This window comes from Citrus sinensis, chromosome 8 (assembly GCF_022201045.2).
Source record: "Citrus sinensis cultivar Valencia sweet orange chromosome 8, DVS_A1.0, whole genome shotgun sequence".
Taxonomy (NCBI): domain Eukaryota; kingdom Viridiplantae; phylum Streptophyta; class Magnoliopsida; order Sapindales; family Rutaceae; genus Citrus; species Citrus sinensis.
Genome location: NC_068563.1, coordinates 7026518 through 7052258, shown reverse-complemented (window position 1 = coordinate 7052258; position 25741 = coordinate 7026518). Strand labels below are relative to the sequence as shown.

The window sequence follows — 25741 nt, the reverse complement described above, 5'->3', positions numbered from 1 at the left end:
TACTACTATGAATTTATGATACTTTTGTATTAACTTGCTAGAATCCTTTCGTATTAACTAAAAATACTTAACACACAAGAAAAATTCAACTTCTTCAATCTATAGTATTTTTATATATATGTAGTTCCTATTAGATCTATGTTTCATTGAAATTAAAAATTTAAGGGGAAATAAACGGTTAATTGAATAGTGTTCGTGGCAGATTCAATTTTCATTTATTTCATCAGATACATCATTTTTTGAATCGAGGTATCGTAATCTTTATAGATTACATTTTGACAGCTAAATTACGAAATCAAGAAGAAGACAGATTGTTTTTTGCGTGTGATTCAATAGTGTCCCGCTAACTTATGTAAGTTGCATTCATAGTAAATTAATACTTGTCTTTATTCTAAAATTTTTTTTTATTCAAATATTCGTTCATTTCTTCAATCAAGTCCTCGTATCCTTTAAATTTATGATAAGATCCTCGCATGGGAGAATATCTGCATCTGTAATAATTACACACCCGCAGTGTAATGCCAACAACCAGCTGTAAATTTCCATGGACACAAATACCCCCAACTAGTGCTTGCTAAGTACTTAACTATACATATATAACTTAAATCACATGTATAAGAATTTCGGCGCCTCATTGCATCAGCAAATTATCACGCACCAAACAATTCTGTAATTCTCTATAAATTATATTGGATTTTTGAATTATCAAAGAGCACCATGTCGTTGCAATTCTAAAAACGCTCTATAATTAAGTAGCACGGGTTCCAGAAGTGAAAGAGGTGAAAATTTTTAGAGGCCATAAACATATGGTTGCGGGATAAAATGGTTATTTCTCATCCGAGATATTTGTGCCCAATTACTTCCCCGGCTATGAACCTACACGGTCGAAATTGATAGCAACCCAGTGTCCTTTTATTTTTAAAAATTTATAAATTCTGAATACATTTTAACACCCGCGTTTATAATTTTTTGTTTCTCTTAAGAAATAGACCAAATTTTTTTTCTTTTAATATGTCTATATATATTTTCAATCTATTTTTCCATCTAAAGTACACACCATCATCAATATTCTCACCTCTCATCACTCTCATGTTCAAACTTTCTTTGTAAAAAATTCAATTATGAAATAAAATTATCATCCTCTATGCATTTTATTGTGATTTTACAAATATATTAAGAATATCATGCCAACATTTGTGTTAAAAAAAGAAGACTTCATACTACTAAATGCTTTCTCTAAGACTATTGCTAGAAAGCCACTCATAAAGTTCTTGTTAGATTAGTTTACAGTGTGTCATGAACAATCGTTGAGGTGATTCTGAGCTATTGCGGTGCCAATCATGGACCAATCTATGGCTAAAGAGAACTAGCAAATCTATTCTAGAATTTTGAGGAATAGTACACTAATTAGTACTTTGAATTATTTTCTTATGCTTTTGCATAAATAAAAGTATGTCAAGCCTTGATTATTTTCTAGAATTTATAAGATGTGAGGTGATAATAGTAACTCAATTTTATAGAAATAAAATGTACCATTCAATAAGTTTTAGATGTGATTGATAATCTAAATTTTAGTCAAGAAATCCGATTATACTTACAAGAGACTAATTTGAAACCGATGGATGCATCCAATCTTGAACAAATTGATCCAGCTAAGGATATGCCTCTTCCAGTTGAGTCTAATCCAAATAAGGACACCCCCCCCCCCCCCCCCAGCAAATCTAATCCAGATTAGAATGTAAAATTTTAATGATATTTTAAATTAATTAGGTAAATTTTAATTTACCCTCTACTAAGAATGACAATCTTCAATGTATCTTTCATTGTGAAAATATTAATTTACTCTAATTAATTAATAAGTAAATAAAAAAATTTATCAATGCGATCTTATTTGCCATTGTCTTCTAAATAAATATGAGAGTAAATTAATATTTTCATATTTTTTAGGAGTAAACAAAAAAATTGTCATTTTATTTACAGATGAACAGAGGTTTACAATATAAATTATATTATAACGAAATAACACAAAATTTATAGCAAACATTTGTATAGAGCTATGAAAAGTAATAAAAAAAAGACATAAGAATTAGTAAACATAAATAATTGATAAAAGTATTTTTTTCACAAAAACTGTCTGAAATAGAAGAATAATTATTACATATGCAGATATGCTCCCATACAAGGATCTTATCATAAATTGAACGAATATGAGGACTTGATTGAAGAAATGAATGCATATTTGAATAAAAGAACAATTTATAATAAAGACAAGTATTAATTTGTTATGAATGTAACTTTACATTAGGTCAGCGGGACCCGATTCAATAATTTGTTTTTGTCGGTCATAATAATTCAGCAAAAGGTTGATGTATTATTGGCCGACAAGGATGAAATTGACAACTCACTGTCACCTTTTCTTTTTTGAAATTAACCTTATTTTCACTTTATTGCAATCCAAAACAGTAGATTGGTAGTCTACAGTTTTCACTTTATTGCAACCCAAAATGGTAAATTGGTAGTCTTGCAATGCCTCTAAAATGTCCTTTGCTTCACTTAAGTTGTTTATTTTTTTAAAAATAATATATATATATATATATCATCATTATTAAATAAATATATTTTAGGTTATTAAGTTAAGAAATAAAATAAAAAATAAATATAATACTCACTTTAATTTATTATATTTTATCATATAATAAGTTGAAGTGTGTATCTTTTATTTTTTAATTTATTTTTTAACTTGATAACTTTAGAGATCCATCATTAAAACATTACAACATATATATGTATTTCTTTTTGTGTGTTATGAAATTTGTTAAGATTTTGAATAAAAATATTTATAATATAATTTAGAGATATACTGAACATTAATTTTAAAATATATCTCAAATGTGTGGAGAGAAATCTACTTTCATTTAAAAAAAATGAATTTAATAAGAATGAGATTTAAATTCATTCTAAAGAGAAAAATATAATAAGAAAAATGAAAATCTTATATTTAATTAAACTCACTCTCAACAACCCGAAAAATACCCCAAATACAAGCAGTCAGACACAAAGCATCTTTTTAAATTTTTTTAAACTTTTTTATTTTAAATCGGTTTTACCAAATCACCCCTCATGATAGATGATAAGGCATGTGTATCATTCCACTTTCCACATTTCAATTCTCACTGATATAGAATTTAAAAAAACGAAAAAAAACAAAGAAAAGTGAAGCCACGAAGTCAATAGCAATTTGTGATACATGATTCGGATCTTGCTATTAAACCTCATTCATTTCTCATTGTCTTGGAAGTCACCAGATCTGTGAGCTAGCTGCTCTCGTTTTGGTATGTTACTGTTGCTTCCTATATCACTTGCAGTTATTATTTCAATCTTTTTTTTATCTCCTAAGAATGAAAGATTTGACTGAGAACAATGAGTTATATATGATGTTAATTAGCTTGATATATCCTATGTTGGTTTGATCTGATGTTTATTTATATTGCTAGATGCAGCTTTTAATTTTCTCCGAGCTTGTGCGACTCTCTAGCTAGAGCTTTCAGCAGTAATTGAAGATATAAACGGAAGAAGGTATGAGATATTATTGTTTCATAGGCTCTTAATTTGATGTTTGTTTTACTTCCAATGGCTATACGAGCTTGTTTTTAGTGCAACTTTTTAGACGGATTTTGGATGCCAGGATTAAGCGCCCATTTGGAATTGTTTTTTTAGAGGTTTAAAAGTGATTTTGAAAATTTAAAAATTAATTTTAGTGTTTGGTGGAAATAATTGAAATAAATTTTGTCAAAATTAACTTCTCACATAACTGATTTTAAAAAGTAGAGAAGAAGTAATTTTTAGATTCTGATTTTGAAAATCAATTTTATTCTTTAATACAATTCTATAAATATCCTTAAAATTATTATCTAAACCCAAAATTATCTTTATTCAAATTGGAAACAAAATCAATGTTTTAATAAATTTTTATTATAATTTATCAATATAAATTTATTAATATCAATTTGTTGGTCGAATTATTATTAAATTTGTTTCACCATATTATAAATTTAATTATCAATTGTTTTAAGATAAAGAAATAAAGAAATAAAACAAATATATTATAAATTTTATTTTTAGTAAAAATTATTAAAGTACAAAATTAAAAATATTATATATACATATTTTTATATGTATAAGTAAATTTTATCCTACATAATGTACATTTTAGTCATTTGATTTCTCTCAGTAGTTTAATAATAAAATTTAACAAATTCTCATAACTGATTTCAAAACTCACCGTACTTCTAAAAATAAAATTTACCAAACATTTATTTGATTCTCTTCACAGTTGATTATTTCTACCACACAGTTAATAATAATTATTTTAAAAGGTACAACATTCCTGGACTGGTCCTAAGCATGAGATTGGACTAATTTTGGAATTAAATATTTATCCCATGTTTGGCAAGTTTAGTTTAATTGAATTAAGGGGGACTAAATTTGAGTTTAATCTTAAAATCATGAGATTAATAATCCTAATTTACACATGGGTTTAGTTGGGATAAGATTAAAGAAAAAAGTTGTCGATTTATGACACTTTTGTTTATGTCATTTTTTTTATTTACACCTAATATTAATTGATTGAATAATTATTTTTTTATTATGATTTACTTAAAATTTATTTTTTTTATGTATTATCTATGATCTTCTACTAACTCTTGAGATTAAATTTTCATTACTTGTAATTTAATAATTTATCAATAAAATTAACCATTTAATAATTTATTACATTATTTTTGTTTGTTGCATGACAGATTTGTTTGATTTTTAATTTATAAAAATATAAATACTATAATTGATAATAAGTTTAAAATTTTAAGAATAAAAGAAAATTTACCCCAATCTTTATCATCCCAAATAAGGTATCATTTTTTTTTTTTGACAAAGGCACTAGGCGGGGGTGAGCTACCCCATGCATATCATGCAAATAAGGTATCATTTTAAGTCCGCCATATATCACGTTTGCTGGGAACGTTTTACCTTATTTGTCATCTTCTATTTTGCAGCTAAAGGCCACTAAAACTCTTGAAGCCCAGCGTTTGCATTTTGCTCTTATTGATCAAAGCCGGTGTTAATAGACGTGCATCATAGAAAAGAAAAAGGTAATTAACCGTCCTCCTTCGATCTTGTGATCAAGCCTCGTTGTTTTGCTTATAGCGTACTGAGATCAACTTTTTTATTTGCAGATAAATAGCATGGATATTTTAAAAGAACTTCTAAAGCCACTTTTAGAACGGATTGGAAAATGTTTGGCTAATGTAATTGAAGAACAAGCTTCCTATCTATTCTGTTTCGACTGCATTGTGAGAAAGCTTGAGGATGAAAAAACTAAGTTGAAGAAGGCACTAGATGACATCAATAAAAGAATAGAAGATCAACGACAAAAACGCCCCGACATAGTAGTCGATCAAAATGTAACGGAGTGGCTGAAGAATGTAGACAGGGAATTGGGCGATATTCGAAAGTTGAAAGAAGAGATAGATGAAAAGGATAGTAGTCTTCATGGATTGTGTCCTGATTGGTGTTGCCGATATAGTCTGGGCGGAAAAACATTAGAGAAGACTAGGAAGTTGTTTGATCTGCTACAATACTACAGCCAAATCAACACAGCTGCCCTTGCTAAACCTCCACCATTAGAAAGAGAATTAAGTTTACCAAGTTATTTTTCTTCTACTTACAAGACCACAGAATCAGCTTACAATCTGATCATTGACGCGCTGAAAAAAGAGAGCACAAAGAAGGTGGGATTGCATGGCCTCGGTGGTGTAGGAAAGACGACCTTGGCAAAATTTGTGGGCAGTCAACTTCGGCAACAAAAGATTTTCGATAAGGTGGGGCTAGCCACTGTATCTCAGCATCCAAACATAATAAATGTTCAAAATGAGCTGGTAAATTCATTAGGTTGGGAATTAAAGCAGAAAGATGAAAAAGATGGAGCAGACCAACTGCGCTCGATGTTTTCTGCGAGCAAAAGCACCAAGATCCTCATAATCCTCGATGATGTCTGGAATGAACTCAACTTGAAGGAAAAATTAGGTATTCCCATTGGTGATAGAGACAATCGCTGCAAAATCCTTCTAACCACTCGCCTGCAGTCAGTTTGTGAACGCATGCGTTGTGACTCGCAGATTCCACTGGGTACACTAACGCCAGAAGAAGGATTGGCTTTACTGCGAAAAAATGCCGGCATTGATGTAAATGACTCCACCCTGAATGATGTTTCCAAAGAAGTTGCTGGAGAATGTAACGGGCTGCCTTTAGCTATTGAAGCTGTTGGAAGTGCACTAAGAGGAAAAGGATTTGATGAATGGAATCTAGCTCTACATAACCTAAGGGAAGCAAAACTCTATGCAATCGAAGGGATTGATAAGGATGAGCGAGATGTTTATGGTTGTCTTAAATTTAGTTACGACAATTTGAATGGTGAGGATTCCAAGTTATGCTTCTTGTTGTGTTCGATGTTTCCAGAAGATTATGAGATTAATTTGGAGGATTTGGTTGGATATGTAGTGGGGTTGACTTGGTATCAAGCTGAATCAATAGAGCACGCCAGAAGCCTACTGCGTGGAACAATTGAAGGACTCAAAGCTGCTTCACTGCTGTTAGACACTGGTAATGACAGATCTGTGAAAATGCATGACATAGTTCGTGATGTAGCCATATGGATAAGCACAGAGAAGAAGGAGAAGGAGGAGAGATTGTTTAGTATAAATGGCATCGGATTGCTGGAACAGGCGGTGGAAAAAGGCCTGGAACAGTGCAGAGGAATCTCTGTAATGGGAAATAAAGAAGAAGAGCTTCCTAGTAGTTTTATATGCCCTAACCTTCATATTTTGCGACTGGACAACACTCTATGTGACTACAAATTGCAAGTTCCAGAAAATTTTTTTGAAGGGATGCCAGCATTGAAAGTTGTTACTATAATAAATGGAGTCCTTTCACTAAAATCACTTCGATTCCTAGACAATAACCTCCGAGTTCTGCAGTTGATTCGGTGTGATGTGAGTGACGCTTCTTTTCTTGGAGAGTTGAAGAGACTTGAACTTCTTTATCTCGAGGATTCTCCCATTGAAATTCCTGAAGATTTGTCGGATGAACTTCGTAGATTGAAACTTCTATATATTGATACTGGTTCTGTTTCTCCCATTACGATAAAAAAATTAGAAGAATTTTATGGTCGGATAAAAAATTGGGAGGTTGAGGGGATGAGTTCAGAAGAAAGTAATGCTAGGCTTGCTGAGTTGAACTCCCAAGCCGACAGATCTGTTGTATGTCTTCCAAAAGACTTTACATTTCCGAAATTGCAAAGATACATCATCCGTAAAGGTGAAGGAGTTGATGATGTAATGGAAGATGGTGATGAGACAAGGAGATTAATCATTGAGAATGACCCTCCTGAAGCGACCTCGCTCGTTATTTTTTCAGCATTGTATCAAAATCTGGAATTTCTTTGTTTGAGGGGGTTAATAGGTTGTCATAATATTGTGCCAAGCATAGATGAAAGGGGCTTAAATGAGTTGACTTGTCTTGATGTCCACGATTGCGAAGATTTAGAATGCATAATGGAAGCCTCTAAGTCGCCGCATGGAAAGAGTCTCTCAAGATTAGCAGAGTTATCTATGTGGGACTTACCAGAACTGAAGTGGATATGGAAGGCGCCCGCCCAACATGTGATCAGTCTCCAAACTCTTACAAAATTGAATGTGCATAGCTGCAACAAGTTGACATATATCTTCACGTTGTCACAAGCTAGAAGTTTGGAGCAGCTTAAAAGTCTCTATGTAAGTGGATGCGAGAGACTGGAATATATTGTCGAAGCAAAGTTTGATCATAATGAAGGGGAAATAAGTGTCGGAGATGGAAATACGATGCTCGCCCTCCCTTTATTGAGAAAATTAACACTTGATGATCTCCCAGAACTCACCAGCTTCTGTTCAGAAAATTATTGTTCAATTTGGCCAGCATTGGAAGAGTTACGGCTTCATTATTGTCCCAACTTGACCGTCAACAGTACTGAACTTGAAGCTAATTTGCAGTATCTTGAAAAGGTATGTTTATTTGTATTTATGTTTTTTTCTCTTTTCCTTTAATTTTACTGAAAATGGTAGTTTAGCAATAAATTTTATGATCAGCCATTAATTATTTGATCCTATGGAGATGATGATGGTGGTGGTGGATGTGGTAATGATAATAATAATGCTCAGATATCTTAGGGAAATTTCTTTATTATAGGGCCTAAAACCATTCTTCAAATGAAAGTCATATCTCATTTTGGTTTAGAAAGAATTGATGTAAATACTTCTGAAGTGTATATAATATTATTCAAATTCAATTAAATAGTTGATCAAGCTATATAAATTAATAGAATAATAATTTTTCTAAAACAATCTAATGTCACATTTATATCACTTCACATGATCTCTTTTAACTAATTTCATTTTTTTTAAAATCCATTACTTTTTAATTATTTTATTAGTTTACATATGTATTATGATATTTTTGTTTGGATTTTGTTTTCTGTTTTTGTTTTTTGCGGTGTTCATCACTTATCATGTGATAATCCTAGCTGCTAATAGATTTTAATTGCATCAAGTTATTTATTTATTTGGCTCAGAAATTAAGAATTCTAAATGTGGAAAGTTGTTCCCATTTGAGTGACACGATTCCAGCACTGTTGAAGCATGGATTAAAAAATTTGGAATATTTGCGTATTAGACAACTTAGAGTACAAGTGGTATTTCAATTGGAAGCTATTATCGCTGAGGGACAAGAAAATAAACTATTCCCATGTTTGAAGGGATTGAGCTTGCGCGATCTTCGAGAACTGCAAGTATTATTATATCACGTAGGTCCCACGCATAATTTTAGCCTGCAAAGTCTTACCTATTTAAGAGTGGACGGTTGCACTATGCTGAGACGTCTCTTCTCATCAACACTTGCTCGAAATCTGTTGCAATTGGAGGAGTTGGAAATTCATGATTGCTTGGAACTAGAGCAAATCATTGATGAGGATGAGGATGAGGATCATCTCCAACCTGTAGGTCCCACGCATAATTTTAGCCTGCAAAGTCTTACCTATTTAAGAGTGGACGGGTGCAATATGCTGAGACGTCTTTTCTCATCAACACTTGCTCGAAATCTGTTGCAATTGGAGAAGCTGGAAATTCAAGATTGCTTGGAATTAGAGCAAATCATTGATGAGGATGAGGATGAGGATCATCTCCAACCTGTTTGTTTCCCAAAACTCACAGTTATCTCTGTCGGTTATTGCCCCAAACTAAAGCATCTATTTCATATCAGCGTAGCTCCAAGTCTTCAAAAACTGAAGTACCTATGGATAATAGCTAATGATGAATTAGAAGAAGTATTCTGGCATAAAGATGGAGCAGACGTCACGGATTACAATGAAATTGTTATGAATGAACTTCGGGACTTGAAATTGTTTGGTTTACCAAACCTCACCAATTTTTGGCCTGCGGGTTATCAGATCCCATTTCCATCTGCATCCAATGAAGATGTTCTTAATTGTCCCAAGCTTCGTGGAAATTCAGAAGGAGATAGATGAGTCCAAGAATTCTGGAGCACAGGTCAACTCTTGAGAACTTTAGTTAATTGACTCTATACATAGTTGGTTCATGTTTTCGTTTGTGATAGCTAATTGATCTATCCTAAAATCAAAATTTCTCTTTCAATATATATATATGTGTTATATTATAGTTTTCTCTGTTTGTTTTTTTTTTTATCATTTTATTCATCATTCGTATTTAATGCCCAATTTATTGGTTGGATGTATAGGCACAGCAAACTACAGACGAGGAGATGCCAATGAAGACGCCAGCGAAGAAAAAGATGGTAGCGAACATAAATGATTTTAAAAAATTCCAAAAATCCAAAAAAAAAAAAAAAGCTTCGTTCAACTTGTTCAGTTCGCGCAAGGAGCTAAAATTGTGAAGAATAAAGTTTCAAGGCTTTGTTGTATGTATCTCAAGATTTAATTGTTTCTTTAATTGTTGAAATTTTGACAAAATTGATGGCTAAATTGATGGCCTTTTCGATGGCATTAATTGGGCCAATTTAGTAGTAGCACGCATTTTGTATTGAGGAACTTCAAAATGTTCTACCTTTCTAGATGGCAAAGAAAGTGCGTAATGTCGTGACAGCAATAATGTTTATTTTTTGATTCTGCGAAAGTGAGATTTTATAAACTCATAAAAAGTGAGATTTTTGTTAGCCACCCGTTCTCCCTGGCTTGTGGAACGTGCATTTGAAAGAGCATTTTGTAAAATGATTTTACTCAATTATGTTTTTATAAAGATATTTAATTCCTTTATTTTTCTTAAAGCATTTCAATTATTTTTCTTTTGTTAAAAAAATTTTTTTGGTTGCTTAAAGTTTAAATTATTGCCAATCCACCCTTAAATTGTTCTATTATTAAAATTACTACAATACTTTAAAGTTGTATCATTCATGCACCTTAATTTTACAATTTATATCATTCATCCATTATATCGTTTGCTTCCACTAAAAAATTAACAGAATTATAATAAATTAACCATTTTACCTTTGAAACTCAATTTAACGTAAAAGATAAAGGAAAATTATTAACCATATACCCTAAGTTTGCCCTAAATAGTTTGAAAATATAAATTTATTTGATTTTCTATTTTAAGTTTGTAACTTATACCAACCAATGTAAAAAGACATGGGAAAATTATTAACCATATGTCCTAAATTTGCCCTAAATAGTTTGAAATTTTGAATTTATTTGATTTTCTATTTTAAGTTTGTAACTTATATTAACAGTCCACCAAAATGTTAACATTGTTAGAATAATTTATAGAATTTAAATAAAATGTTATTTTACCCTTGAATTTAAGGGCATTTTTTACTTTGCACCATAACTAATATAATAAATTTAGCTTTTTTAATTATGAAATCGAATTAAACTATTAGATTGATTGGGCATTTATGAATTAGGGTTTAGGGTAATTTGTGGATTTAGTTTATTAATGTAAATTTATGATGATAAATTGAGAAAATAAATTAGAATATTTTTAATTAAGAAAAAAATAGAGTTTATATGTATTTAATTGAATATCAATTATAAAAAGTAGTTTTTTGTTTTAATGTTTTAAGCCATTATTTTATGTTTTATTTTGCATATTGAGTGTCTAAATTATCCTTATGAACTCATTAATTACAAACTGCAATTAACATCTTGGAGGTCTAAACTTAGAATGGAAAATTGAACAAATTTAAAATTTTGTAGCAATTTTGATAACATGGTAAGCTTAGATAATTTCTCTTTTATTTTTTTTGTGTGTTAAATGTCTAAATTACCCTTGTGATGTCTATCACTTTTTAACGAAGTTAATGATTTGGTGGATAAATGATGCAGATTGTAAATTTATAGTAGATGAATGATACAACCTGAAAATGTTATAATATTTTTTATAACAATGCAATTTAAGGGCGGACAGTTGATAATTTCCTAAGTTTATAAGTTAAATAAAAATAGCTTTTAACCATTCTAATACATTTTTGTACGAATAATGACATAGGGCTTGAACTTATTTGAAATAATAGCGGATCAGTGCTTTTTTTTTGGGCTTTAAATAGCTCTACAAATAAACACAATAATAAACGTTACGTTTGGCACATATATTCTTTTCTCTGAATTTGCTCATCAATTCACAAAGTTATTGCACAAATTACTTGTCTCAAATATATCTCTTGAAGGAAATTTTGGAACTTTTGTTAATGTTATATTTTGGGATAAATGACAAAACATAAGCATAAAGATTAATAAAAGTTATAGGGAAAATATCACATATCAACAAACAAAAAAAAGGTTACCAGGCTAATAATAATATTAGCTTGAGGCAACCCTCAAATCTTGAAATAACCTTTAAGTATAATTTTGGATCATAGGCTTCTATATAATATCGGAGCCAAATTTATGCACAAGTGGATTCATATTACCTTACCACATGTAAGGACCAAGCAACAAATTCGGCTTGCACGTGATAGATGATGATAGGAAAATTATCCCACATCAACTAGAATAGTTACTAGATTAATAGTTTAGCTTAGGGCAACTTATTATGCAGTTGTTTGAACTTGCATCGTGGATCATATCAATTCGTGACTTTGTGCGCCACTTATGTCTTTCTGATTAAACCTAAATCTTATAATTCAATATTTATTATAATCAACTTAGTTTTATCACTTCGTGTATCTATTTTGTACCCCTATTTTGCAATTCAAATGTTATATTAAACAATATAAACTATAAAAAAAAGTCCTTTACGTTCACGTCAACAAAATGCACGTGAAATCACAATTCCTTCACTTGCTACCATTAGCCTAAATTTTTTGGTTCACTGTAGAAGAACGCGTATTATTTTTAGAACGCATGTATCAATATTAATTTTTTCTTGCATGTCCATGTTTTGTGACTAAGATGTCCTTATAGCGAACAAGTTGTTAAGCAAGCCTAGAACACTCCTCAAACTAGCGAAGTAAGAACACTTGCAGAAAATGCTATAGAGAAGTAGAGCAATATGGCTGAATATGATTTTATTACTCACAAAGAGAAAATATACAAGAGAGTTTTTTACAAAAGCTAGAGAGCTTTGTGTGTGTGGGGATATATATACAAATTTTTTCCTTTTGCATATACCCATTGGACTATCAACAATTAATGGGGATATATATACAAACATTTTCATGTGACAGTCAATTTTGTCTTAAAAGGAAAGCCAATTTTTTCCTTTTGCATATACCCATTGGACTATCAACAATTAATGGGGATATATATACAAATTACACACTCATATAATGTCTTACAAGTGCTTTTTCTGCTATAAAACCATTTTGCTGAATTGGTGCTTACTTTGGAACCCAACCTATCAATAAATATTGATTCTATTTTAAGAAAGTGGGCGAGAAAATAGCGACGATATAATGGCATATATTAAAAAAAAAAATTGGTAATTTGTTTTACAATATTTACCAAGGTTTCTTTTGAACAGAAAATATATGGATTTTTTTCTTTTTAATTTGTCAAATGCATAGAGAGATAAATAAAATTTGAGTTGCCGAATTCTTAATGAGTTGTGCCAATTTTGGAATATCCCACTGCAATAAAAAAAATGTGGAATTGTATTTGGAAGAGCATTCTGTTAAAATGATTTTACTCAATCGTATTTTTTAAGAAGATATTTAAATGCCTTATTTTTTTTCTTCTTTTTCCACACACATTTCAATTTTTTTTTGTGTTAAAAAATTTTGTAGTTGCTTCATTAATTTTTATAAATTACATAAAAATAGTTTTAACCATTTTACTTTATTTTTATCCCAATAATGACATATGGCTTGAAATTATCTAGAATCATAATGAATCAAAATGCCTTTTTTTTGGCTTTAAAATGGATCCACAAAATATATGCAATAACAAACCTCACACTTGCCATATGTAATATTTACTCCAAACTTACTCGTCAAAACAATAATATTATTTGCAATATCACTTAAATGAGATAAGTCAATAAATTCTCAAAAGAATATTTCATCCATCACAATTTTTTTATTCAAAAGTTATTCCAAATAATATGATACTCATCAATTAATAGTGAAATAATACAATTAATTCACTCGAATCTTGTAAAGATTAACAATCTCTTAATAAATTGCATATCATTAGAAATGAAATTTGAGATGCCTATTATTATACATTTGGTCACCTAAGTTCAAATCTTAGGGGTCATGACGTAAGGAATAAAAATTAAATTTGAACTTTACCCACTTCTTTACCTTTAAAAAAATTAAAAAAAATAAATAAATGATATTTTTAAAAACAAAAAAATTAATAAAACTTTTTTAAAAAAAAAATACAAAATGAGCATATTAAACAACATTTATGGCTTAATTGAAGTGAAACGCGCTTTTGACATAAAAAATTCTATGACTCCAGGCAGCACCTTACCCAGTCTTAGTCAAATTATTGAATGTAAATAAATTTATATAAAGTGTTTCCCACCAACTAATTCATGCGGCATGACCAAAATCTTTGACCTCCATGAAATTAGGGTTGATCATCATTGTTGTTACATTTTAATATAATAATTAGGGAAAAGCTAAGCTACGGATACCAACATCTTAAAACTTATAAACAAAAGAGTTGAACTATTGCACCCCTCATGAAACTCTTTTTTTTTTAATTATATTTATTTTATTTTCAAAAATAACCTTTTTTTAAATACACTTCTAATTTTTCATTTAATTTTTTATTGTTTAAACTCAAAATAGTGCTATGCTATTTTTCATTTCTTTTGCAATTTTATTATTATCCTATGCACAAATTAAAAACTTTTATGAGAGATAAGTATTTTAATGTTAATCATTGGCTTAAATTATATATATTTTATCTTATAATTTTAAAGCTATCTTAAGCACACAAATATTTAATCAATAAGGAATTTAAAAAGAATAATAGATTATTCTAAATTTATACAATTTATTTTAGTTAGATACAAAGCAACCTGCAGAAAATTAGAAGAAAAAAAATTATGAATGTGAGTAATTTGTTTGAAAAAAAAACTATGTTATTTAATTCTATTGTCTTTAAGTGTAATTTTATTTGAAGTAGGATTTTATAAGGATAATGAAAGGGTGCCAATAACTTCACTCTAAACAAAAAATTACCATCATATAAAAATAAATGATGAAAATCACATCAAAGGAGAGAAATTAAATTTTCACCCAACTAATGGTATATATAAATAGTGCTGAATTATATTATTGGAATTTAGACTCATTTCCTCCAAAGAATTCTAAATTTAAACCCAATTCTCTTATAAAAAAATTTCTTCTTCTAACTTTTCTTAACAATTAAAACATTAACTTTGACTTCAGGTGTTTATAATGGATTCAGCTATGTTGCAACAGTGGTACAGTACCACTTAAATAAAAATTAAGACTGATGGAGGGAACAAAGCACACAACTGGACCTGGTTTGAGTTGAGGGTTTAGGGTATTCGAAAAGGTTAATTTCAAGCTGCCCCTCAATGTTTTAGGAAACATCAACATAATCATTAAAAAAAAATTGTCCGTGCTAACAAATATTCATCATGTTCTTAAGAGAATAACATTGGATTACATTGTTTAAAATAGTATTTACGCTCTCTTACTTCAAGATTTTTTTTTATTACTATTATTATTATTATTTTGGATTTGTAGTTAATAGGAACGGATTCGAGGCGTAAATTTTGTTGATATATAGCTGGCTAGATGCAAGAAGCAAGTTGAAGAGGCAGGAGATATGCCTTGTCAAGAAATGAATGAATTTAGATTTAATAATGTGAAATTTCGGCGATGTTTGCGGCTGGAAATTTTTTTTTTTTTCCTGATAAGAAGAGCACATATCATAAAGATGGAAAATCTATAAAGACGACATTGGGGCCTACAATGGTGAGTGTTTGATTTGGAGGGCAAAAGCATGTGCTTGCATCACGAAAGATTTTCTCCATAATTTAACGTTGTTCAATTAATTCCTTAATTAACAGCAAAAACTTATTTAATAATCTGGTAGCCGCTCCGAAATTTTGCTGATCCTCATTTGTTATTGGCTGGTGGCTGCTGCCATCGAAGCGTGTGGAACATAAAGAATGTTACAGACCTTGTGTTGATTTCGATTTTCGGAATCCCGTTGTTGTTCATGTTTATCACGGGAATTTCAACAATTGAAGCAAAACTAAAGAATATAGTATGTATAGATATTCTAGAGACAATGAATTCTAAAAATTTAACTTATCTCCATGTGCTTTCAATTGACCTCTTATCTCCATGTGCTTTCAATTGACCTCTTGATATACACCGATAGTCGAAAACCATTACATGCACCTCAATTTTAATGTTTATGGCATCATGGATGATAATTCGTGACTTTGTGCGCCACTTATGTCTTTATGATTAAACGTAAATCTTATAATTCAATCTTTATCAGAATCAGCTTAGTTTTATCACTTCATGTATCCATTTTGTACCCATATTTTGCAATTCAAATGTTATATTAAACAATATAAACTATAAAAAAGTTCTTTAGGTTCATGTCAACAAAATGCACGTGAAATCACAACTCCTTCACTTGCTACCATTAGCCTAAATTTTTTGGTTCACTGTAGAAGAATGCGTATTATTTTTAGAATGTATCAATATTTTTTTTTCCTTGCATGTCCATGTTTTGTGACCAAGATGTCCTTGTAGCAAACAAGTTGCTAAGCAAGCCTAGACCACTCCTCAAACTAGCGAAGCAAGAACACTTGCGGAAAATGCTAGAGAGAAGTAGAGCAATATGGCTGAATATGATTTTATTACTCTCAAAGAGAGAATATACAAGAGAGCTTTTTACAAAATCTAGAGAGCTTGTGTGTGTGCTGAAGTGTTTGTGTGTGTGGTGTGGTTGATGGGCAAATGAGGGGGCCCACCCCTATTTATAGGTATTAGAGTTCTTGGGGAGGAAACTTCCTAGCAACTTCCATAAATATCCTAGGGAACTATGTGGAGAAACATAGAAACTTTTAGCTTATTTATAATTTGCAGAGAGTTCTAGATCTTGGGTCGGGCTTCGATGATTTGCTAAGCGCATCCCACTTCTAAGTGCATCCCGCTTTTAAGCGCACTCCACGCCTAGACGGATTTTTGCTAAGCAAACTCATGTGCACATAATTATCCTCCAATTACGGGAAATTTGAGTGGCCTGTGACATTGCCTTGGGTCCAACTTCATTAACTGTTAGAGTGCAATTTATACATTAGTTTTGCATTGTTTACTTCCCTTAATATGGATGTTTTGCACTTAATAATAGTGATTTACTTGTGTTTTACTTTTGTAGGTGCAATTCTATTGATTGGTGATAAAATTGAGCTATAAGATGATGTTTAAAGATGATTGTTCTCTTGGAAAAATTATGAGCGTCAGAAGAACTTTGTTGATAAGGCGTGGGCGCGTGTTGTCAACTGCGGACCTGCAGTTTTTAGTTTAACGTGTTTTGTATTTTTGGTTATTTTTGTAATTACGAATTTAATATTTCAGATATTAGTATTTTATTTTAAATAGAACTCTAAAAGAGAAGAGAGAGAGTATTTAAGGGAGGAATCTATTGTGAAAAGAGGGGATTTTGGATTGGAGAAAAAGAAAGAAACCCTAGATCTAATTTTTCTTTTCTCTCTATGAAGAACTAAACTTATTTTTCTGATTGAAGGTTAATGAAGCTTTGATTCATTACTACTGTGAGATCTTTCTTATGCTTTAATTGTTTTATTACTTTTTGGGTATTTGTTTATTCTCTGAATTAGTTTCATGATTATGTTTGTTAATTAGGTAATTGGCCACTATTTAATTATCAACTTAAACTATTGTCAATTAAAGGATTCATCGTATGAAGATTTTAATGTTTGTGACAAATAACACAGCAGTGAGTTGTGTTATGAGAATAAACAATCTAATTTAAATGAATCATCATATGTGTTGATTAGGATTTGGGTCTCTCTGATTTTTCAGGCTGTCAATTGATTAAATCCTATGATCGTATCTAGGGTTGTCTATTGATTAGGGAAATATCCAACGGTCGTACCTTGGTTATCGACTAGTTAAGGAGAGATTGGCTATTAGAGGGTCTCAATAGCTATAACCGGTCTATTCATAAGTAATAATAATCTATATTTGAATCAATGATCAGTAGTCGAATCAAGCTGAGTTAATTCCTTCAACCAGAGCTTTCTCCAATTTGAATTACAACTTTAATTTGCATTCTTGTTATTTTAATTTGATTTTTATTATTGTCAACAATTCCCCCATTTTATGTTTTGCATTTTAAAAGGATTTAAATAATTACCGATCTCTGTGAACACGACCCTGCTCAATCACGACACACAATTTATTTAGAGTAGGAATTTATTTTTGTTGGCTTCGACAACCATCATTAACTGTAGAACATGATTTAGTAAATATTATTAGTCTGATCGATGGAAGGTTGTCTAGTAGGAAAGAGACTAGTTGTCTGGTTCCAGAGGTCAAGGGACTTACAATTAATAGATGTTTCATTTTGCATAGTTAAACATACACCTAGATCTTGTAATGTGGAGCTCAAAATTTAGCCAAGCTGGCTTTTTCTTTATCATAGGGGTACATTTGAATCGAAGATTGTCCTTGTTGAAATTGTCAGCATCTATTATTAATAGTTCGTTCTGTTAACCAATACTTTCTTCAAAATTAAAAAAAAAATGTATGTATAGGCACAAACATCAACAAAAAAGGCATCTTCTCAGCTCCCGAAGGTTTCGTTTACCTTCCTCTTCATAGAATTCCTGTGATTTTCTCTTCATTTCATTAATTTTGTTCGCAATTTTATACCATTTTTATTTATTTACCTTCGTTTTTTAACTGGGCATGTTTTTGTTTGAGTCTAGTTTATCGATCGTCCTTATTCTTTCATTCTAATACGTTAGAGTTCGTATGGATTTCAAAATTCTACGTTTGATTCTAGTTTTGACTTATTCTTTCATTCTATGTTTCAAAATTATCTTCCATCAGAAAACTGACAGAATTGTAGCAAATTAACCATTTTTCCCTTGAGACTCAATTTAACGTAAAAAGACGTAAGAAAATTATCAAACATATATCTTTACCTTATTATAAAAAATACTACAAAAGTTTGACTTTGTGATTTTATTAACCACTAAGACATTAACATTATTAGAATATTAACAAAATTTAAATAAAATATCAATTTTACCCTTAACTTCAAGGGCATTTTTTACTTTGCACCATAAATAATAAAATAGAATTTAGCTTTTTTAATTATGAAATCGGATTTAACAATTGGATTGATTGGGTGTTTATGAATTAAGGTTTAGGGTAATATGTAGATTTAGCTTGATTAGGTAAAGTTGTTTAGATAAATTGAGAAAATAAATTAGAATTTTTTTTATTAAGAAAAAATAGAGTTTCAAGTGTATTTAATTGAATATTGGTTATAAAAATAGTTTTTCATTTTTATATTTTAAACTGGTATTTTATTTTGTACTTACCATATAGTAATTACGGAAAATCTAAGCTATAGTACCACTATCTTACATCTTCAAATAAAAAATTGGCACCGTAACAATGAAAGACCAAATCATATGAAAGCAGAGAAATGAATTTTTGCCCAAATAATGATATGTAAATAGTGCCAAAATTTTCGAATTTAGACTCATTTTCTCTCCTCAATTCTAAATTTACCAAATTCTGTTATACTTTAATAAAAATTTTGTCCTCTATTTTTTTCTTCAATCAAAATATTAACTTTAGGATAGGGTATTTATAACAGATCCGCTGCCTAAGACAAAGCACTTCCCAACCAAATTAAGGAAGTTTCAGAGGAGAGAAAGATAGAATAATAAAAATTTTGTCACCTCCAGTTCTCTTTATTAAATTTTCGTAACATGCGTATTTAATTTTTCATTATTGATTGGTAGATACGCACTGAAAACACATAACAATATTCCGGATGTTTCCATTTTTCTCCCTTCTAAATGATTGGCCTTAACTTTCTTAATTATTACTTGTTAGCACATATTTACAAGTAATGCTTTCGGGATAGGAAACCACCAAATAAAATAACTCTTAATTTTTGGTGGAACTGTGATTCTTTTATAACTCTGTTTTTTTTTTTTAATTTTTAATTATTGATAATTCTTCATCCATTTGTTTCTAGGACTTAAATTTCTTTTTACTACCTTTACATATGGAAGAAACAACATGGAAGCAAAATTTCTCATACTGCTTTTCATTAGGCTCATTATAACGTGTTTGTGACAGATTGTAGGTTCAATTTCATTTATTTCATCCGAAAAAGCATCATTTTGAGGAATCGTGATCTAGATAGGTTTCTTTTTGACAGCCAAGTTACCAAATCAAGAAGAAGATACATCTAGAAACGGGTTCATGGAAGAATGATAATTGATTTTATTATTCTAGTTTTCCTCAGTAAGAAATTACTCCATGGCTATTTTAGAGAGCGTTTGGGGCAGCAAACGGACCTTTAGTAATAAAAAATTTAATGAAATAATGGTTTTCAGAATGTTTTTCAAAGTGTAAATAACCTCACCTTAAATTTATATAGTTCACATTAAAAAATAAAAAAAAGACCATTTATAATTGATTTCTAACTTACTTCGTGATAACCCAATAAATATTTCTACTCTTAATATGGTTAGTTTCCGAGAGTATACTGATTCCTCGCTGTGCTTGCAAGCAAAAATTGATGCCATTGCCACTTTTTCTTTTCGAGAAAGAAAGAAACAAGCATTTTCATTTATTTAGATAGAAAAAGCATCATTTTGAGAAATCGTGATCTAGATAGATTACTTTTTGACAGCCAAATTATGAAATTAAGAAGACGATAGACTTAGAAAAGGGTGTATAGAGCAATCATTATTCATTTTATTATTCTAGTTTTCCTTAGTAGCAAATTACTCCATGGTTATTTTAGTAATAAAAATTTAATTAAAAAAAATGGGTGTTCAGTTATAGTTTTCAAGGTGTAATAGCTTCACCCTTAAATTTATTTAGTTCACATTCAAAAAATGAAAAAATAACAAAGAAAAAAGAAAGACTAATTTACAATTGACCACTTACTTCTACTCTTTACATGGTTGGTTTCAGAGAGTATTCTTATTTCTTGCTTGTGCTTTTGGTGATAATAATCTAGCAAAAAATTGATGCCATTGCCACTTTTTCTTTTCTGAAAAAGAAAGAAGCAAGCATTTTGATTTATTTAATTAGAAAAAGCATCATTTTGAGAAATCGTGATCTAGATAGGATTTTTTTTTAATAGTCAAATTATTGAAATGGTGTATAGAGCAATGTTAATTAATTTTCTTATTTTAGGTGTCCTCAATAGCAAATTACTCCATGACTACTTTAGTTGTCCTCAATATCAGCTCACTTATTTTTCCTGTTCTTGGAAATTACCAGTTCTGTGAGCTGCTCTCATTTCGGTATGTTAATGCTGATGATCTTTTATTGAGCTTTCATTATTTACTTTTGCTTCTTAAAATTTAGCTAGATCTTTATGTCGTCAAACTTTCCAGTTACCGTTATTCTTTCAATTTTTTTTTTTTTTATCCTAAGAATGCAAGATTTGACTGAGAACAAGGACTTACTTATGATGTTAGTTAGCTGGATCCTATGTTGCTTTGATTTGATGTTTATTTGTGTTGTTAGGTAATTTTCTCCGAACTTGTGCGACTTTTTAATTGGAGCTTTCTGCAGTGATTGAGGATGTATCATTATAGAAGGTATGAGATATTTTTTCCCAGTCTCTTTAATGTTTGTTTTACTTCCAATGGCTATACTATGTTTTATTCCAATTTTGAACGTTGGATTCGAAACATACGGATAAATGGTCGAGAATTTAGGTTTTATTTTTTTTAATTCAATTATTTATTACATTAATTTTCCTTAAATTACTTTTTTATTTGTTTGTATTAATTATTATGTTAAAAATAATTTATTAACGGCAATTACCTCCAAGTCACTAATGATAGTTATTGTCGCCACTAGTCGTCGGATCTTTATGTCTAATGGAGTGCATTTTAGTACCATTAGAATCCTTATAACTATAACAACATAATTGTATAAGAATTACTAGTAACAAGCTTTCATTTGACATAAATCTGCTGTCAAATTTTTAAGATTCGAAACTTTGACTATAGATCTACAATGAACGGAAGTTCTATTGATGTCGGTACTTTTAACTATTGTGTAGCTTCAAAGATTGGAGTTCCAATAGTATAAAAAATTGTCGTCAACGGATATGAGAATCTAATTGTTGTGGCAGTTGGTTGTGATTGTTGATGGCCATAATTTTATTGTATTTATAAATTCAATAGAAACAACAATATAAAACTTTAAAATTTAATATAAAATTTTGTTACGTGTAATACCAATAAACAACACAATTAAGTATATACATTTAAGTGAATATCTAATACCAATAAACAACACAATTAAGTGCATACATTTAAGTGAATGCCATCTATTCACATCAATAAACTCTTGATTGAGATTGTCTATGTCCTAAAATATATATAATTGACCACCTATGTCTTAAAAGAATTTTATGTTATATATTAAAATATCCACTACTTTATATACTATCATGATCGTGAAGTATATATTATTTGTTACCCCATTCGGCATACGTATACCATGAAACTATGGTTTATGTCACAATTAATATTCTTACATGGTAGAAAATTATTCAAACCTTATAAAATTTAAGTTTCACTAGTTTATTTTCATTTTATTTTCTAATATCACTTAGTTGATTTCATAAAAGTTAAAACTATCATATATTCTTAATTAGCTTTAATTTATGAATTATGAAATATTTATTGATATCCTTTGATTGCAATTAACTAATTATAAAATTTTATATTACTAAGAGTCACTACTTTAATGATGGCAATTAATGGTGACGATACATAAAATATTACCTCTAATAAAAATATGAAAATTAATGAGAAATTTTCTTTATATATTTTTTGTATTTTAAGTAAAACAAATGGTTTGGGATATTTTAATTTAAAACTTTAACACAAAATATTGAGCAATTAATTTCTCACAGTCTAACGGTTGATATTGAAAGTCAAAACAATATTTTATGATTTTAAATCATCCACCATTGAATTACATGAAATCAATAGTTTAAATTTTTTTAAAAAAATTTATTAACACTAACAATATATATCCAAGCCATCATGTAGTTATATACACATATATATAGTATCATTAATAATATATATCAAATAATTTTTACAATGTCTTCTATAATTATTATTATTTAAGTATTAATGATATTTTAATTAAATTCATATAATATAAGTTATTATAAGACCTTATGGAATATCTTTATATGAAGTAGGGAAAAGGACACCTATACTCCAAAATACTCAAAAAGGAAAGACCCCTTTTGACCATAATACCCTTTTAATTTAGTAATTAGAAAATTGATTTTAAAGCTTCAATTAATAAAAATTTACTCTAATAAAGTAATTTTTAAAAATAAATAGAAACATAATATTGAAATAAATAAATTATAATTATTTTAAATATTATGTAGAAAGTAATTTCAATATTATTAATAGGGGTATATTTTGTTAACTAGAAAACCAATTTAACCCAAAGATTTATTTAAAATCTTTATAATAAATAAAAATATATTATTAAAATAAATATAAGAATTTAAATTTTAATATTATTTTTATTGTTAATATTATTAATCTACTAGATAGATTATATTATTTATATTAAATTTGTCAATTAAAAAATCTTAAAGTCAATTTTCTAATTACTAGATTTAAAGGGTATTACGGTTAAAAAAAAGGGTCTTGATATCCCTTTCTGAAAACCTAGGGTCTTTAAGACCATTTCTCCAAACTTTAGGATGTAGATGTCTTTTTCCCTATAAGGTATTGTTGAGATAATATTACCTCCTAATTACATTTATTTCGAAACTATTTTTATTTCTAATACTAATTGTGATAGAAGAAAAGGTAAAATTGTATAGCTTATAGGCAGTACCTAACGTTTTTAATTTCAGAATTATTTTTAACTTTTTCTTTTCATTTTGTTGGTGCCCAAAAAATATTTATCAATTGATTAGATAAAAGTGATTTGAAGTATGGAGAAGTACCACAACCTACAAATTACTTGTTACATAATTACTTGCCCGTCTATTTTCTTCATAAAACCCAATTGGCCAATTTCTAAATAAATTTTATTAAAAATATTGATGCATATACTATTACTACTTATATAACACTTTTAAATTCGACATATAAGCTTATTTTGGAGATTATCTTCGTATAAATTATACAAACCCCCATTTATCCTTATACAAATTATTTAATCCACAAACTACCAATAGCATAAAATAACAAAAATTAACTGCTCAAAACATCTATTTATATTTGTTTCTATTAAAACCTAATTAATATTCTTTACTTTTCATTTGTTGCATTATACATTTGTTTGAATTTTAATTTATATCAGATAAAAAAATATTATTTTACATTTGAAAAATCTAAATTATAATTTGGACACTTTAATTTTAATGAAAATCTATATTACTAAAATAACCCTAATTGAATTCACTACCAAAGGCATTAATATAATTTAAAATAATATCATTACTCTTAACACACACAAAAGTACTAATAATCGCTAATAATTTTTCCTTCATCGTCTAATCTAATCCATTATAAAAGAAAAATGCTCTGTTTTTCCCCGCAACTTGATTTGGAAATCAGCAAGCCGCGTACTCTTTATTGTTTCATTGCATTAATGTAACTAAAACACTTTATAAAATCAGTCACAAAATATTCCCAGAGCTGCATTTGAAAGTATATATGTATATAGCTAGTGGCTGGGTTCAAATGTCAGATGAAAGAATTTCAACATAAATCTTGAATCTTGATAATGCTTCGGAATCATTAATTAACGCCACATGGTTCAAGAATGATGAATATTTTATGGGTGTCAATAGAAAATAATTAGTTAATGAAATGGTCCTAATGAAGGATAGTTTTGACAATTGAAATAGTGTGTAAAGTAAAAATTATTTTTTAAATTTATTTATTGAATGAGTGTGTTGAGTAAAAGAGTATTTAAAATAAATTTTAGAATGTAACTAATCTCATTCTTTTTAAAAATACTAAAATTATGGCTGGGCATAGGCCAAAACTTTAGAGACTAAGAGGAAATTTATCTCAATCTTTACCATCCCAAATAAGGTACTATTTATGGATTAAGATCTCCTTCTAGTGTTTTTTCTCTCCTACTCTCTTATAGCCTTCCAAATCTAATTGAAAAAATGAGAAAAAAGTTGGCTTAATTGTTAATAATGTGAAACAAGCCAATTTAATTGTCAATATCAAAAATTAAAATTCAATTTCGGCCACTTATTTCACTAAGAGATTAGTGAGAGAAAAAAGTCTAGGAGACGATCCTTCTCCACCATTTACATCATTAGATAGTGAGATGGAGTATTAAATAATTTAACAAATTATTAAATTAATCATCCAATAGGTGGGTGCCAACTAATTGAATAATATTAAGATATTATTTGAGAATTCTGGCACCATTCTATTAGAATATTGGATGGAAAAAAATCGGTAATTATCTTGAAAACCTTTAAATTTTTTCATGAGTGGGCTTCAGCCCCATCTAAATCATTATTATTTCTTTTAAGCATACCATGAGTCCTTCTAAAAAAATATAATAAAAAGAATATGACCACATTTAAATGTAACAAAATGCGTGTAATTTAGTAGGAAGAGTTATGCTTTATGGCTTAGGAGACCTTAGTCAAAATCGTTGGTTCAAATCTAAAAAAGAATTGTAATTTTTGAACCAAGTTGATCAATTTTACCATATTCTCCCATGCTATTTATCCAGATTCTATTAGATTTCTTTGTTGTTTGATATTTTTTATTTAAAATTTTCTAAAATAATCTAATTTCAATATAGTCCAGCACATATTACGTTCGCTGGGGCCTTTATGGATATACTGTTGTGAAACGCTTATTCCATGTTTGAACAAATTAGGAAAACTCTTAGGTTTGTCTTGATTTTAGTAAATTTGTCT

At 29.3% G+C, this 25741-nt stretch overlaps 1 protein-coding gene across 3 annotated transcripts; it reads left to right on the top strand.

Moving 5' to 3' along the window:
• The first annotated feature begins 3166 nt into the window (after positions 1 to 3166).
• LOC112499283 (disease resistance protein UNI-like) lies at positions 3167 to 10211 on the top strand. 3 transcript variants are annotated; one of them, XM_052432276.1, is made up of 6 exons: positions 3167 to 3332; positions 3501 to 3576; positions 5052 to 5147; positions 5232 to 8093; positions 8843 to 9632; positions 9841 to 10211. In XM_052432276.1, exons 4-5 carry the CDS (start codon positions 5241 to 5243, stop codon positions 9608 to 9610), a joined length of 3621 nt encoding a protein of 1206 aa, XP_052288236.1. In that variant the 5' UTR covers positions 3167 to 3332; positions 3501 to 3576; positions 5052 to 5147; positions 5232 to 5240; the 3' UTR covers positions 9611 to 9632; positions 9841 to 10211. The 3 variants fall into 3 exon arrangements, with proteins under 3 accessions (XP_052288236.1, XP_052288233.1, XP_052288234.1); XM_052432273.1 differs by having other exon boundaries at positions 8660 to 9632; XM_052432274.1 differs by having other exon boundaries at positions 3168 to 3332; positions 3495 to 3576; positions 8660 to 9632.
• The last annotated feature ends 15530 nt before the right edge of the window (positions 10212 to 25741 follow it).